The sequence below is a fragment of the Saccostrea cucullata genome, unplaced genomic scaffold (assembly GCF_032062105.1).
Source record: "Saccostrea cucullata isolate Sc308-1 unplaced genomic scaffold, CSIRO_AGI_Scuc_v1 ctg12299, whole genome shotgun sequence".
NCBI lineage: Eukaryota > Metazoa > Mollusca > Bivalvia > Ostreida > Ostreidae > Saccostrea > Saccostrea cuccullata.
In genome coordinates, this window is record NW_026920650.1 from 274 (window position 1) to 17,409 (window position 17,136).

Here is a 17,136-nt window from a genome sequence, read left to right on the forward strand (position 1 = left end):
TATTAATATAATTAATTACAAATCCTGTCGTGTTTGAAATTAAAGTACAGATGAAGAAAGTTGGTATATAAGCCTTTTATGATTACATGTATTTATTCGGATGTCGTTAATAGAATTCAATTCTACTGATTTGAAATAATATTTTAATACCAAGCATCCTTTGTTTATTTAACCTTTGAAATTTAATTGATTTTTTTTAGAATTACGCAATCCCCAGAAATACAAAATCAATATATATGTACGCTCCTTCGTAAAAAAAAAATTATCAGGTATTTGCATTCATAAAAAAATATATTAATAAGAAGGAGAAGGTGTTAAAGAATATTGGTCACATTAGATGAGACGAATGTCTTTATAAATATCTCTTGTAAACCCCAGAAAGTAGCCTCCTATGCATTGGAAAAAATGAATAGTTCCGGTCAAAACCCTTTGCATGTATATATTTATTTACATAGTATATAAAATGTACTAGGCACAGGTACCAGAGTTGTCAAAATGACCAGAGAGGAAATATATAAAAAAAAAATCTGAACAGATTAAAGGAAAATCCCTTTTCTATGTATGGAACTACAATTGAATAAGTTCATTTTGATTGGTTAGCCATCGGCGTGATATCCTTAGTCGACTTTAACACTGCCTAGTCGTCGGAATAAAACCAACTTTGAGCCCGAGGTTAAAATCAGTATAGAATTTAAATGTGAATAGGTATTTCAAAGAATGATATATACTTGAAATGTGGTAACTTTATATCTGTATTTTTTCTATTATTCGCGGGATAGAAAGATGTGTTAATCGCTTAACCAACATGCCATGATCATCCTGCATATGCATGTACATGTACTTGTGCGCCCATGCAAAACGTTAAACGATATATAGTTTATATCATTGCAACTTTAATATCTTTAAATGAAATCCTTAAATGCTTAGTATTTATAAAAGGTCTTACAGGAAAAGCTAAGGCACGAAAAGGGACATGGGGAGCGTTTGGGGAACATCTGTAACGGTTCCCGTTACAATTAGCCCTAGTTACATATTGCCATTATGCACCTCCTATTTTACTTTTTGATCCGACACATATTTTGGGTTTCCCGGCCACAGCAAAACATGGACTTTACCATTATAACCATATGGGAGGCGGGGGTTATCATTTAGTGAGGTCATTGCTCACAATGCCTCTAGTTTATTATACCCCCGCTTGAAAAGGGTATAAACATGTACTGTAAAATCACATATTTTCGTGGGGTCAAATTTTCAAAGAAAAAACTAGAGGTACCATGAGAACTGAGCTCACTAAATGATACCCCCCGACTCCAATATGAAAATAATAGCAGTGTCTATGTTTTGCTTATGGAAACCCAAAATATATGTCGGATCAAAAAGTAAAATAGGAGGTGCACAATGGCAATATCTAACTAGAGGTACTGTGAGCAATGAGCTCACTAAATGATACCCCCGCCTCCCATATGTGTATAAATGGCAATGTCCATGTTTTGCTATGGGAAACCCAAAATATGTGTCAGATCAAAAAGTAAAATAGGACGTGTACAATGGCAATATGTAATAAAGATTCTGTGGTGTGAGAGGAGTTGCGGAAAAGAGATGGGTACCCCAAGCGTATTAGATGGATGGACAGATAGACGGACGGACATACCGATTACAATATACCCTCCCGCTTTTCAAGGAGGGGTATAATGAGACTTTCGCAGAATCTTTGTTACACAATATTATTAAAGGTTACCAATCTCTTATCTGCAACTCCTCCTATACCACTGAGTAAAATTTAACTAGAGGTTCTGTGAGCAATGAGCTCACTAAATGATACCCCCCGCCTCCCATATGGGAAACCCAAAATATGTGTCGGATCAAAAAGTAAAATAGAAGGTGCACAATGGCAATATGTAATAAAAATTCTGAGAAAGCTTCATTAAATTTCATTCAGTGGTATGAGAGGAGTTGCGGATAAGAGATGGGTACCTTAAAGCGTAACAGACAGACGAACGAACGGACGGACATACCGATTTCTATATACTGTATACAGGGAAATTTTTGCCCCCGTTTTATTTTCGCCCCTTTCGCCCTCTTCCTGATTGGGCGAATTTAAAACGGTGCGAATTTAAATTACACAGCATAACTTCTTAAACAAAACTATGACTGGGCGAATTTAAAACGGAGCAAAATAGTTCGTAAGTGCAAAAGGGCGAAAATAACACGGGGCGAAAATATCCCTGTATACAGTACTCTCCCGCTTTTCAAGCGGGGGTATAATAATACGTTCACATATTCTTTATCACATAATGCCATTATGCCGGAGGTATCATTTAGTGAGCTCTGTGCTCACAGTACCTCTAGTTTCTATTATGAATTATGTTGAAGGGTATGCTAGAAGATGAACAAAATATAAAAGGGAAGACCTCAACTGAATGTATTTGCATTTTTATACCCTCCGCTTGAAAAGCGGGAGGGTATAAAGTAATCGGAATGTCCGTCCGTCCGTCTGTCTGTTACGCTCTGGGGTACCTATCTCTTATCCGCAACTCCCCTTATACCACTGAATGAAATTTAATGAGACTTTCACAGAATCTTTGTTATATGGTGCCATTGTGCACCTCCTATTTTACTTTTTGATCGGACACATAATGCCATTGTGCACCTCCTATTTTACTTTTTGGCCTGACACTTATTTCGGGCCTCCAAGAGCAAAACAATGACTTTGTCATTATAATCATATGGGAGGCGGGGGTATCATTTAGTGAGCTCATTGCTCACAGTACCTCTAGTTATAATCATATTACAGGCGGGGGTATCATTTAGTGAGCTCATTGCTTACAGTACTGTAGTTTTAAATGTTCATAGAACAAATACATAGTGCAAATACAAATACTATAGCATTGAGGCAGATTTATGGTGCTTTCTTATATATGTGATACTAGTAGTCTCATTTAATTTCAATGAGTGTTAGAAAAGGAACTGCGGATAAGAGATGGACACTCCAAAGCGTAACAGACGGACGGAAGGACTTCCCGGTCACTATATACCCCCCTGCTTTTCAAAAAAAGGGGGATATGAAAATGTTTTGGAACCTGCTTAGAAATTCCAGAGCTTTGCTTTGAATCCATGAATCTTAGTAATATTGAATATCGAAAGAATTAATTGATAAACAAATAATTGGAAGACTTCTAAAGAATGACAATAAATGGAACAGTTTGTGTTGATCTCTCAAATTCGAACAAAATAAAATGCAAAAACATAATCGTCGTTTATTATACCCCCGCTTTTATAGAGATCCATCTGTCCGTCTGGTACGCTTTCCAGTACCCATCTCTTATACGCAACTCCTCTTTTACTACTGGATGAAATTTAATGATACTTTCACAGAATCTTTGATATACGAGGGTTGTTCGATATGTATTGTGTATTGTACGATATCTCAAAAGCATTCGATTCAAACAGTCAAATGGACATTACATCCCTTCAAAGTATTCTCCGTGATTTGAAAACACAATTTTAATCTCTGAATCCATTTCTGAAATGCGTCACGGTACGCTGATTTAGGTATAACCTCTGAGGCACTGACTGACGACTGAGCCAAGGGCCTGTCGGGACTTGTATCGACGACCAGATAAGAACTTTTTAAGTTTTGGAAAAAGGAAAAAGTCGCATGGTGCTAAATCCGGAGAGTATGGTGGGTGTGGCAAGACGGTAACCTTCTCCGACTTCAAAAATTGCTTCACAAGCTCAGATGTATGTGATGGAGCATTATCATAAAGAAGGCGAACATGTCTAAATCCCGACACAGGACGTCGTTTCTGATATTTCTTGAGCTTTTTCAGTACAACATCTCGGTAATACCGACCTGTAACACGTTTGCCCTTCGGCACCGGAATTTGTACGGCTAAAACGTCACAAGAGAGGAATATGCAATAAAGGACATTCTTTATGCTCATTGTCCTTTTGGCAACTACAGGCCTTCTACCGTGTTTGGTTAGCCATAATTTGTTTCCAACTTTTCTTACTGGTTCGAAATAGTGAACCCCTGTTTCGTCACCAGTAACTATGTTTGCAAATTGTCTTTGATTGAAGTTTGGAAACATTTTTAGCAGTCGCTTAGCGGTTTGTATTCGTACCTTTTTTTGGTCATCTGTCAATGTATGGGGTATCCATCTGGCAGAAATCTTTCGTACTTTCAAAATACGCTTCAAAATGAAATGCACCCGCGATATGCCAACAGCTTTGGCAATATCACGAATCGTGTACCTGCCATCACTTTCAATTATTTCCTTGACTTTTGAGACATTTGTCTTGCCTGATACAGTCACAGGTAGACCCGATTTTGCTGCATCTTTGATGGACTCTGTGCCAGTCAGAAATTTCTGTCTCCACCTACGAACTGTCTCATAAGATACCTTATCAGACCCATAAACTTCCCCCAATTCAGTAAAAATCTGCTTTACCGAATTATTGAGTGTTGTGCGAACTTTTATATAAGCTCTAATTTCTTCAATATTCTCAACCCTTTTCCCAACCATTTTTACAACAGTGGTCAACGACTGGCTCTATTGAAATGACGATTATTTTATAACCATGTGTAGATGAAGGCTCGTGTTTATACTGTTGGCAAGGTATTGAATAGAGTTATCCAGGCGTATAAATATCGACGAAATCGTGCAAGGCGTTATCGCGCTGTGGTACAATACACAACACATATCGAACAACCCTCGTATAGTGTCATTGTGCACCTTTTATTTTACTTTTGGATTGGTCACATATTTTGGGTTTCCCATGGCAAAACATGGACAAGGCCATACTTTCTATTATACTGTACTGAGGGGTACCCATCTCTTATTCGCAACTTCCTTTACTGCTGAATAAGAACCGATATATCACAGATTCTTTATTACATAATGCGATTGTGCACCTCCTATTTCACTCTTTGATCTGACTCTTATTTTGGGTCTCCATGCGCAAATCATGGACTCTGCTTTTATTACCATATGCGAGGGGGGGGGGGGGGTATCATTTAGTGAGCTCATTGCTCACAGTACATCTAGTTACACTTTGCAAAGTACATGTGCGAGTTTTTTTTCTTTCAAATTTTGTTGTTTGTTATGCCTTCTCCATTTTAGATTTAATTCAAAGGGCCATATTTATAAATTTATTTCAAACTAGAATTATTGCGAGCAATGAGCTCATTTAATGATACCCCCGCCTCCCACATGAATATATAATGGACTTTGGACCTCAAAATCAATAGGGGTCTTCATTAGGCCACGGGAGTGTTTATGTTTTGCTATGGGAAACCCAAAATATGTGTCGGATCAAAAAGTAAAATAAGAAGTGCAAAATGGCAATATGTAATAAAGATTCAGTGAAAGTTTCATCAAATTTCATTCAGTGGTATGAGAGGAGTGGCGGATAAGAGATGGGTACCCCAAAGCGTAACAGACGGACGGACGGACATAACGATTACTATATACCCTCCCGCTTTTCAAGAATAACAGAAAACAAATGTTGAATATCATATCATCATTTTATGAAATCAGTAAAAGGACCGCTAAACTACATCATTCATCTGATATAGCAAGATGCAAAGCGTCCACTATATCCGGAAACACGTTTTCTTCCCCGACCGTCTTCATCAACTCTGACCTCGACATCACTCCCAGAAAGTTTGTGCTGCACCTGACCAATAGAACTTTAATCCCAACTGACCGGTATTCCATGACAACTAGCGACATTATGGAAACTCCATTACTGTCCACATAATTGAAAGACGAACAGTCAATGACAACATACTTCGTCTCGGTGTGTATGTCCCCTTCACATAGTCTGTCTTCGAGGTTGCCACAGGAGGAAGTTTTGTTTTTCCTACTTTCCCTAGGAGGTCTTTCGTCCACAGAAATTGACACCTCTTCCGAGCTTTTCTTCATTTTCCTTGGATCTCCGGCCAGTTTGTATAAATTTTCACGAAAAGACTCCGCTGTTGCAAAGAAAAGGGACGATTCCATTTTAAATACCTTCACATTTGACGGAAGAACTGTGTATTTTGACTCTTCAACATACAAATCTTCGTTCACCACTTTCCCAAACAAACCCACTTTTCCTTTCTGGCTTTGAAACACGACCAAGAAAATACTTAGTCCAACTCCACAGTATAAAGCATAAGGAAAATCAATAAAGACTCCACACATTATTGTGGCTACCCAAACGGTAAAATCATATTTGTTTATCTTCCATAGCCGTGGTAACTGGCGGAACTGAAGAAGCAGATTCTTAACTGCCATGATGACCATTATAGACAAAATGGGCAATGGTAGGTATTGAAAGTACTCTCCTAAAAACAATAAAATAAGCAATATAACGACAGCTGAGAATAGTCCATTTAATGTGGTTTTGGTCCCCATTGTGTTCAGTAAAATTGTACGAGGTGGTGCTACACAGGAAGGAAAGCACCTGAAAAAGGAACCACCAAAGTTGGACATTCCGTACGCTACCAGTTCCTGGTCGGCATTGATGGTGCTCTTACTCTCGCAGACTTTGGCCATGGAAATGGTCAAAACGAACACTATGATGGCAATCACGACAGAATCTCCTATAATACCAGTTGTTATGTCAGGAAGAGTAGGAGGTGGGATTCCTAGAGAGATTTCGCCTACAACTGGTATTTCGAATTTAGATTTTAGGTTCCCAAAGTACGATACAATAGTTCCACAAATCACTAATATAAGATCTATTGGAATCGGCATGTACAGTTTTGATTTAAACTTTTCATTTATAAAGTCTTTGAAGAATATTAGAATTATGATACAAATTATCGATGTGAGAATGGAACCTACATTAACAGTGTTTATATTTTTAAAGATTTCGATGTACGTTTTCACTAATTTCCCCGGGCCAGCGACCGATGGTATCCGAACTCCAATGCTCTTCGGAATTTGACTCGTGATAATATGAATGGTGGCAGTGGTCGTAAAAGACCCTATAAATGGGGTTGACATGTATGATGCTATAAAACCAAATCTTAACAATCCCCATGCTAGAAGCAAGATCCCCACTATGAAAGAAGAACCTGCTGCGACAGCCGCCTTGGCTTCCAGGAAGTGCTCCTCGTGTATTTGCGCAGACTCAGTGCTGCCGTTGGAACTATTGGTGCTGCCACCACTCCAAGAAGGTAACGTTACATGACTTTGAACAAGATTTGCCGTGAATAAGGCTATCACAGCGTTTGTTCCAAACGATACTGTTGGGCAAGTTCCAAAAATCACATACAAAATAACAGGATAGAATGAAGTGTAAAGTCCATACTTTGGCGCAAGGGATGCGAGTATCCCAAACGCCATTCCTTGGGGAAAATGAAGGCAAGCCACGGATAGTCCACTAACGACATCTTTGATCAGATACTCTTTGACGTCATAGCGACGTAAAACGCCAAAAATTGGAAACAAAGCTAAGAGATAGTTTAATAAATTAGCATGTGTACACTTGCAGTTTTCTATATTTCCACACTTGCCGTCATCATATTCTTTTTCAGTAACATCGTCTAAGCTCCCTTGCGTTTTAGGATGACGTATTAAAGTCACGTGTTCTATCAATTCTTCATGGCTCTGTATCGTCGTATTTCTCAAGATACTATCGTCCTCTTTATCCTCGATTCTGGAAAGAGTTAATATGCACAAGTTTTCGTCAATCATACAAAGGTTATACAACATAAATATTAAATAAAATTCAGTACGTTGGTGTGTGTATATACAGTGTATTTGTACACGTATACACTCAATGTTTATAAACATATTTTTCATTATGTTATATAAAATTTATATTTGATATAATTTGCCAGTATATGTTAAACTAAAACATAAAATATTTTAATTTTTAAAGTATATTTATCTCGTCATTTCACATTTACATTTGTAAACATGTGCTTGAAATCTAACATATATGTACATAAGAGTTGACAAAATGTTGTTTGTCGTGACAATTAGTCATTTCGAGTGTCTAATTTTATCAAACTCAACATCGAAAAACAAGGATAAAGGATTCTTTGTTATTAGAAAATGTAAATGAATTTGTTGCAATTTGCTGATTATAATTCCTATCATGTACTAGTATTTTCTCGACAATTTACCACAAAGTCCTTATAACAAAATTGATATGAGCTTGAGATTCTTTCAATCATGTAGATGTTTTTTATGAATCTATTATCCGTAGAGATTTTTTAATCGTACCATATATGAGTACGTATTCAAATACAAGCCATGGCTGTATTTTTAAAAAGATTGTCCTTTACTAGCTTTCGTATAACAGCTGTATAAGGCTATCATGACCTCGACGTTTAACTGATCTTTCTGTATATATCAACTTTATGTTTGTTGTACAGTTTTAATGTGAAAGCCTCGTGTATTCAACGTAGAAATATGAAAGAAAGATATACGTATGGCGATTTCGATATTACACATATGTTTTAAATTAAAAACTAATCAAACTAAAGTATCATTGCAATAAATATCAATCAGAAATGTTCCACATTCCTCATGTGTTTCTACCTAAATGACAATACGTGTATTTTCATGCAGTTTTTCAAATAAGTGAAATGATCGTCTGCTTTGGTGTTCAGGGATTAAACGGAAGTTTAAAAAAAAGGTGCTACTGTTGTTTGGAAAATGGAGGCATCTAAATCTATAATCTATTCACACCATAATTTGCACAATGAATACCGACATTCTTTATCATTATTTGTTTTTGGATAAGAATAACTAACTCTATACATGTAACATGTGTGATGTACAAAATGATAACACCAGATTAACAACAAAGGAACGTTTTGATATCGATTAATTATTCCTATTTTTAGCTAGCAAAAATAAAATACTTACTCCGTCATTTCTATACCACTCTGAAGCATTCGTTGCGGACATGTGCACACCACTCAAACCCTGAAGTTACACCACATGACGAATATTTATAGCTCACCTGAAACAAGAATCTGCAGTGAAAATAATGCAAATGTGACGCAGGAAATAAGAGTTCAAAACTAATTGACATTTATGAAGTGTTTTATTCATGTTGTAAATTGTCAATATTTTTATAGTCACATTGTGCATATTAAATACATTCAGAATTAACTGAAAGCTTGGCGGACCTTACTAAGGGGAGAGAGGTGTGTGTGGAACATACCCCCACCCACAACCCCTCCCACCCCTAAAAAAGAAAGAAATTATCATAAGTGCGTGATGATGTTTGGATGGATTAATTTAGATGAGTTCAAATGAGTTGTATAGATACAGCACATTACATGTATATTTTTATTTGAATTACTAGACTTAAAGGAGAAGGTATATGTCAGCGTATTTAAATTCTTACTATATATGTATATGTAATACTAGTATATTTAATGATCTTGATCAAAGGCGGATCTTGTCAGCTTTCGGGGCCGAAGCCCCCGGACCCCCAAAAAGGACCTTGCCTTAGACCCACTGGGGGCTTCAGTACAGCTACCAGACCCACCCCCCCCCCCCCCGTTACGAAATTCCTGGATCCACCGCTGTTGATTGCAACTGTTGCAATATCTTTGATATTCTTTTTCCTCTTTTTCTTTCTTTAGTTTGGGGTAAAGCTTAATACAGTAACACTTGAAAGAAAATTGACAACTCTTGTTCGTCTGTTCTACAGAAGAAGTTTATATGAATAAAATTTTCTCTCTACATTCCTTTTAGCTCAAGTGAGCTTTTCTGATCACCCAATGTCCGTCGTCCGTCCGCTCGCCAGTCAGTGTAAACTTTTCACATTTTCAATTTCTTTTCAAGAACCACTGGACCAATTTTAACCAAACTCGATACAAAGCATCCTTGGGTTAAAGGGAGTTTAAATTGTTAAAGTGAATGGCCATGTCCCTATACAAGGGGAAATAAACAAGAAAAGACAAAAATAGGGTGGGTTTATTAAAAAAAACTTCTGAGGCACCACCGGGGCACAAAAGCTGAAGCTTATGTGGAATCATCCTTGGGTAGTGTTGATTCTAAATTTTTCAAATCATGACCCCGGAGGTAGGGTCGGACCACAATAGGGAATCTAAGTTTTACATTGAAATATAGAGGAAAATTCTTTAAAAATCACTGGGCCTGAAAAGCTGAAACTTATGTGGAAGCATCTTGGGGTAGTGTAGATTCTTCATTGTTCAAATCATGATCCCTGAGGTCGGGCAGGCCACAATAGATATTGCAGAGGGGGGAATCTGGTAAGGAACAAAGTTACTTGGGTGAGCGATGTGGCCCATGGGCCTCTTGTTAATTTTTTGACTCCATATAGTGGCCCTATTATGAACTTACTATTCTTGAGAAACTTTTTAAAATACTCCAGACCTGAGCTTTGTTTTTTAGTTGCCGTTACTAGATTATTTCCCTTCCTTCGGCAAGGAGGCATATCACTTCACGGGGTGGGGGTGGGGGTATATCCCTTTACCCGAGGAAGCTTAGTGCCAAGTTTGGTTGAAAATAGCTCAGTTTTTCATTTTTCTTTAATTATGGATAGACAAACGGCCGGACGACGGTAACTTTTTGATAAGAAAAGCTTTATCATATTTTCGGCAGGTGGGCATAACAAATTCATGTATCTACTCGACCTTATCTTAATACACACTTTATTACCTGATGTTTAAACTTAATTCAAGAAGATTGAAAACTGTGATAACTGATATTAATAAACATGTTCCCAGGGCCAAAACGTCACTTCTGGAAAGGGTTTTTAATTGTTTATAGAACTGTAAAAAAAAAAACAAACAAACAAAATCACCTGTCTTTTCTCATACTCTCATAACTTTTTTCACATCACATACTACTTATTTATTAAAAACATACCACATATGTTTTATAGATATTAATTTTATGTCCACATTTTTAATAATACACAGATTTATCATTGTTAATGTTCTATTATTTATATTGAATGGCGTTTTAACACTCATAAAACAAGTTTATATTGCTACAGATTATTTATCAGAAAGGACTAAATCACTTTGAACAGAGCTTGAAAACGTCTTTAATTTCTGGGTAAGCATTCAAAACTTTTTCTGGCATTTTAACATTATTTTTTATTAACAATGTAAATATTTTAATTAATACATCGTAGAGAAGAGGTAGGAAAAGTATAATACACAAACACATCGATTTCTATGAAAAATTTATTTGCAAAAAGAAGATGAACAAAGCGACCAAAATGAGTATTGTGTGACAAATAATCATGTCAAAATTAAATTGTAAAGCAACTTTCAGTTGCTATTGTTATTTTTTATTTCTATCAATTTTAAAATTTTTCCCACATTGATTTATGAGAAGATATATTTTTAAAATTCGATAGTCACTTCCGAAATTTATTTATTTATTTTATTATTTATTTATTTCTGTGGAAAAAAAATATAATGAATGAAATATTTATGAAAAAGTAATTATTATTTCTTGGTACTTAAAAACATGGACCTATATTTTAACTAACTATCTTAGTATATAGTATATATAGGTCTCTACTTAAAATAAATAATTAATTTTAGAGAGATTTGTTACCTTTTGCACTCATGCGCATTCATTTCATTTTTACATCGAGATCGGTGTTACTAAAATTTGGTACTCTGAGTACTGGCGGGAATTGAAAGTGATAAACTCAATAGAAATTACAATGGATGAGTTTGAAAACGGTTGAAGCTTCGTATGCTGCTTGAACTTAGCCTTGACGAACCTTAAGAATGACTAGCGAAAATTGGTAAAATCATTAACAGTGAGATTAATAAGTTTCAACATGTAAATCATTGCATAGCACCAAAGTGAACAGCAGGTTGGATGGTTTTATCATATCAAAGACTCATTCATGCTAGTCCTTGATTTAAAACGGGTGTATAATCTCGATTTTCAGAGAGCATTCTTCCTTTTTTTTTAACATTCGTAATGCACCATAATGCATGATGTTCTTTGGTTTTCTGCTAATACAGTGGAGTCGCCAATTCCGGGTCGTCTCTTTTTTATTCCGGGTCACTCGCGTCTATTTTATGCCTAGTGTTAAAATTTAAGCGCAAAAAACTTAATGAATACGCTGGTCGTGAAGAACTGGTCTTTCTGTATGTAATTAATTACAAAATTTTGAATATCAACTTTAAGAGAGCATCCGACAATCGAAATTCTGAAACGCACTCATGAAAGACTTGGATGTTTCTGCTGCAGTGACGGGCTACTTTCGTTTTTGTTCGCTGCAGAAAGACTGATATAAAAGTTGTAGATAAATAATAAGAGCTCAAAAGAATGGCAAATACATTTAGTTTTAACTCAGAAATCAATCATAATGATCGCTGCTCAAATAAAATTATAATGATGATTAAATCAAACTGTAGTAGTTTCTCCAATTGCGGGTCACGCAATCTCGTAGCATGAACATGTCAAAATTCAATGTACAAAACCAATCGACAACCATGTATTTACCTTGATTATCAAAAGTATTCTAACTGGAAAATATATTTTTAAAAATAAAATCGAGTTACCCCTTTACATGCATTTCTTAAATAAATGAATTTAAGTTGTATTATTTTTAATCCTAATACATTTTTTCCATTCTGCATACTGCAATTTGTTTTGTTGTAATTGTTTTAAAAATAATTTAAACATATTTCTGTGGTTGTTTTACTTTTTTTCCAAGCTGTATGAACTGTTTTATGTTTTAACATCATAAAAATCGTGTTCCGAAATGTTCCATGAATATTACACGACCGTGAAGTCACATGACCTGGAAATGGAGAAAATGATTCGTAACTGGGGAAGCTAGGCCTTGCTGAAATACCACTGTAAATATTGTTCCCGTGTAGCTATTTTGAAAACGAAAAGGTGTTTGGATGACTCACTATTTGTTCTTTCAATACATATATTGCATAAAATATATATTGAACAGATTTGCAAAATATCAACAAAACACCCTGACGTGACCCGGAATAGGCGACTTCACTGTAGGGATACCCAGCCCCGGCCTCATTCGCTGGGCCACATCAAACCTAAGTCATTAATCTCAGCGAGATGGGTAGAGACCAAAATTTTAGTCTCTACCCATCTCACTGAGATTACTAAGTCATAAACATGGGTAGTGACACTTTCTATCATCAAGCACCCGACACCATAAGTCAGGGGTCTCTCAGATGAGTACTTAAAAACTTAGGTCTAGTGTCACTGTCGGCATTGGCATCATACAGAAACTTGGATGCTTCATGGCTCTGAGGGCAGAGTATAGGTACAATGTAGGTTTAAATTTGAAGTCTATACTGGCATACTGTGACTCATCAATTGAAGAGTGAAAAATTCTCAAATGGAACAGTTTAAAATCAAACAGGAATGTTGTTTGATAGGGGTGGTACAACTCTAAGGCATTGCAATTCAATACATATCTTGATACATATAATGTGTTAATATACCCTGTTACAAGATTAACAAGAAATTAGAAAATTGTGATAAAATTAGTGTTCAGTTGTTTTCTTGAAATTACATCATATCAGGTTCCAGCTTCTTTCAGTACCAATTTTATTTTCCATACATTTTTACATTACCCTCATTTGACTATACTTTAACAAAGGAAGTGGATGCGGTCATTGTCTCAAGCCACGATCTGGAGTCTGCATATATCTCTCTCCTACCCGTGGCTGCTTGATCACAAAAAGTGTAATAATCTTCAACATTTACACCTCTCTATTGTGACATCATATTCAGTCATTGACAAGTTTTGTTGCCATTGCAATTGATATCAATAATATTGACGTCACAGTATACAAGAAATATTTTGTACACTGCGATTGGATATTGAAAGGTCGCATCAAAGTTCATTTTCCGACTATGCTTTACTCACATTGGTCAATATTTTAATGATCTATGAAATATTTTCTTCTCATTCAACCATGACCAGAATGGGAGAGGATTGTACATTATCAGGCCGTGGTTTGCAACGATGGGGTGGGTGGGCTTTCAACTGAACATTTTCAATAATGAAAAGTTCTTTGGAAGAAAGATGGGGGCAGCCCCCCTCCCTCCCCCTTATCCTGTGCTGTACCTGCCTGTCAACTTCCAGTAGTACAGGTAGTACATTTCACATGCAACAGATTGCAGGTCTGTTAGGAACTGCCATTTAAGAAAGGGATTTCATCATTATCTGTAATTTTCCCTTACTTGATGTTTTGAAATGCTCTCTCAAGTTCAATTAATATCTAATGACACAGCAGCAAAGTCAAGGTGTATTAAATTAAGGAATTACCGGTATTAGGAAAAATATAAACTGTATTGAAAAATAGGATTGGAAGGAAAATAATTAAAAAGAGAAGGAAGGGCTTGTTTTCTTTCATTTAGGGGTTTAAGCCAGGTGAAAGAAACACTGCTGTTAATAGAGCTAGGATCCTAAAATTGGAATCATAGTGCAGAGTGCTTCATTGTAAAATCATTGAGTTTGTGGTATACCTGACTAATAGCATATAAAGGTGGAAATGCATTTATAGGGTGACAAATCTTTTCATCTGTTCTTTTTTTGTTGTAAATGAAGTGAATTTAATAATAATCATGGAAGGCATGGAATAAGCAGTTCTCTACGTAGCACAAAACATAATATTATACCTCATTAAAATTATTCTACACAACACGTTATGTGATTGGTTCTAAACTATCATGTGATTGGGCCATAAAAAATCATACATTTATTTCACGGTTGTAGGCATGCTTTTCATCATGTTCCACCTCTTCAGATACCTAATGTATTTTCCCACAATGCAGTTATCGTTCTTTGAAAGTAAACTCCAGAGAGTAATAGACGTCACAATTATCTGGTTGACGTCACAAAATTGCTGATTAGTGATGTGTCAAATGGTTTCAGTAACTTTACGTTAAAAATGAAAGTGAATTTCAGAGCAGTGACAAATTTGAAAGTCTATGTTTATTTAAAAGTTTTTGATTGTTTCGGTATAAAAACAATTCATTGCATGAATGTTCGGGAAACTTGAAGATTTATTCAGCCAAGAAATCCCTTAGGTGAAGCCCTTGGGGAATATGATTTTTCTTGGCTGAATAAATCTTCATATTTTCCTCACAATCATGCTATAAATTTATATTTATATGCAATGTTGTTAGATAAATAGACATGTAATGATCTTCTAAAGAGAAAGTGGTTTGGACTTCCAGTTTCCACATAAACATAGTATTCAAAACATCGCAGTTTTCGAGATACCGAAGTTAGGTCGTTCCTTACTTAAGACCGTGGAACATTAACTGGCAAGATTGAAAATATGCAGCTTACGTCATTTCTATCTGTTACAATCAAAACATTCAATGATAGACAATGAATGGGCGGGCACAATTCGACGCTGACGTGGGGAAAATATTGGATTGAAATTGGAGTTTGAAATTCATTTTCAATCCACCTCAGCTACGTTAGAACGGAACGCACATTATTACTGATTGACCCAGAAGACAAATAATTCCAATTTTGGTATAGTTTGAAAATAATATTAGTTACACAGTCAGTTAGTGACCTAATACGGATTCATACAGGGCGTGAAATGGAAATCCGTATTGGGCGAGGCGAAGCCGAGTCCCAATACGGATTTCCATTTCACACCCTGTATGAATCCGTATTAGGTCACTAACTGACTGTGTAACGAATTTATCCCGCTGAAGACCTTTTTCAATATAAAAAAAAAATATTTGTGCATATTATGAAAATATTAGTTTTTATCCAATAACAATCAACATAAAATATCGTTACGGTAACAAGAAATTTAACTGAACTACCTACGTTTAACCGTTTCTTAGCCACCATTTTTATTTACAATAACAACGCTTCGAACGGAATCGCGTGCCCGATTTTCATATTACGCCTCGACGGAGACGTAATATGGAAATGGAGACGTAATACGGAAAATTTCAGGGCGTCACGTGATTAGCTTTTATCCAATCAGTAATCGACAAATTTGTCTGAAGCGGGATAATATATAAATCAGAATTTTCTGTCCACTGTTTTAAAACAATATATGAAGGGACAAATATCTGATTTCTGTTTGGTATAATTTATGTATGTGTGCGTTGGAGAGGGGGGGGGGGGGGCTTAATGATCTTGGAAATAAATAAGAAAGCTGTCAAACATTTTTCATGGAAGACAAAACTAAAAAAGCTCTTGTCATCCTAAAAATTAATTGGTATATACAAAGCATGATCTGACCGACAATTTTTGACCACCCCCCCTTCTAGAATCAAATGACCGTCTCCTGAAAAAATGTCTTCTATGACTTTTACCAGTGTCCTACGATTATATTATAAGCTAATAAACTCATATCAATATAAATTTCAACCAACATGCATTTGGGAATTGAAATATTTATCTTTTGGATCATACATTCACACTTTGCTTTTGAAAACAGCCCAGGTGGATTGAAAATGAATTTCTAACTCGAATTTCAATCTAATGTTTTCCCCACGTCCGAGTCGAATTGTTACCGCCCATCTCATTGTTTTGATTGTAACAGAAATGATGTGAGCTGCATATTTCCAATCTTGCCAGTTAATGTTCTGTGGTCTTAACTGATGACAGTCACAAACACTGCTCTTTAAATCATAATAAAAACCATTATGAATATAGTATTCAATTAAGATACAATAAATAAGTTGACTTACTTCTAATTTGTCATTGATTCACATCCTATTCCTTCAGTTGTAAAAGACAACCTGCTGCTCTGTAGCTGTGAAATTATAAGGTGATAGAAATCAATAGTGTCATACTCGGCATGGATAGTGTGAATATCACACAGTACCTTCTTTCTATACATGAAGCTTTGCTAATGGGGCACTATAGATACAATAGAATCATTACTACTGCTGCTGCTAGGCATGCATCCATGTTCTTAAAAAAAAAACTAATGGAGCATGTTGAATATAACATTCATTTGGTTTATTTCAAGAGTAGTGCTTTTAGTTTTTCAAAACTGTTGAAAGGTAAAACCATTATCAAATATATTGTTTACTGCCCTTTGATACAGTTGGCAGCAGACTGTTATCTTGAAACACAACAATTTCAATATCAGTGTAGAAAATAATACATCTACTTCTTAATTTACTACAGTTTTGACTTGTAATGAATATTTTT

The 17,136-nt window shown here is 35.8% G+C and overlaps 2 protein-coding genes across 3 annotated transcripts; both read right to left on the bottom strand.

Moving 5' to 3' along the window:
• Positions 1–3,548: 3,548 nt before the first annotated feature.
• LOC134254591 (histone-lysine N-methyltransferase SETMAR-like) lies at positions 3,549–4,526 on the bottom strand. The gene has a single exon (XM_062737122.1). The coding sequence runs from the start codon at positions 4,524–4,526 to the stop codon at positions 3,549–3,551; it is 978 nt and encodes a 325-aa protein (XP_062593106.1).
• A 982-nt stretch (positions 4,527–5,508) lies between these two features.
• Positions 5,509–16,791, bottom strand: LOC134254601 (sulfate transporter-like). 2 transcript variants are annotated; one of them, XM_062737132.1, is made up of 3 exons: positions 16,668–16,791; positions 8,871–8,967; positions 5,509–7,650 (listed from the first exon to the last, which is right to left on the bottom strand). In XM_062737132.1, the coding sequence occupies exons 2-3, from the start codon at positions 8,897–8,899 to the stop codon at positions 5,562–5,564; spliced, it is 2,118 nt and encodes a 705-aa protein (XP_062593116.1). In that variant the 5' UTR covers positions 8,900–8,967; positions 16,668–16,791; the 3' UTR covers positions 5,509–5,561. The 2 variants fall into 2 exon arrangements, with proteins under 2 accessions (XP_062593116.1, XP_062593123.1); XM_062737139.1 differs by lacking the exon at positions 16,668–16,791 and having other exon boundaries at positions 8,871–8,986.
• Between the last annotated feature and the right edge of the window lie 345 nt (positions 16,792–17,136).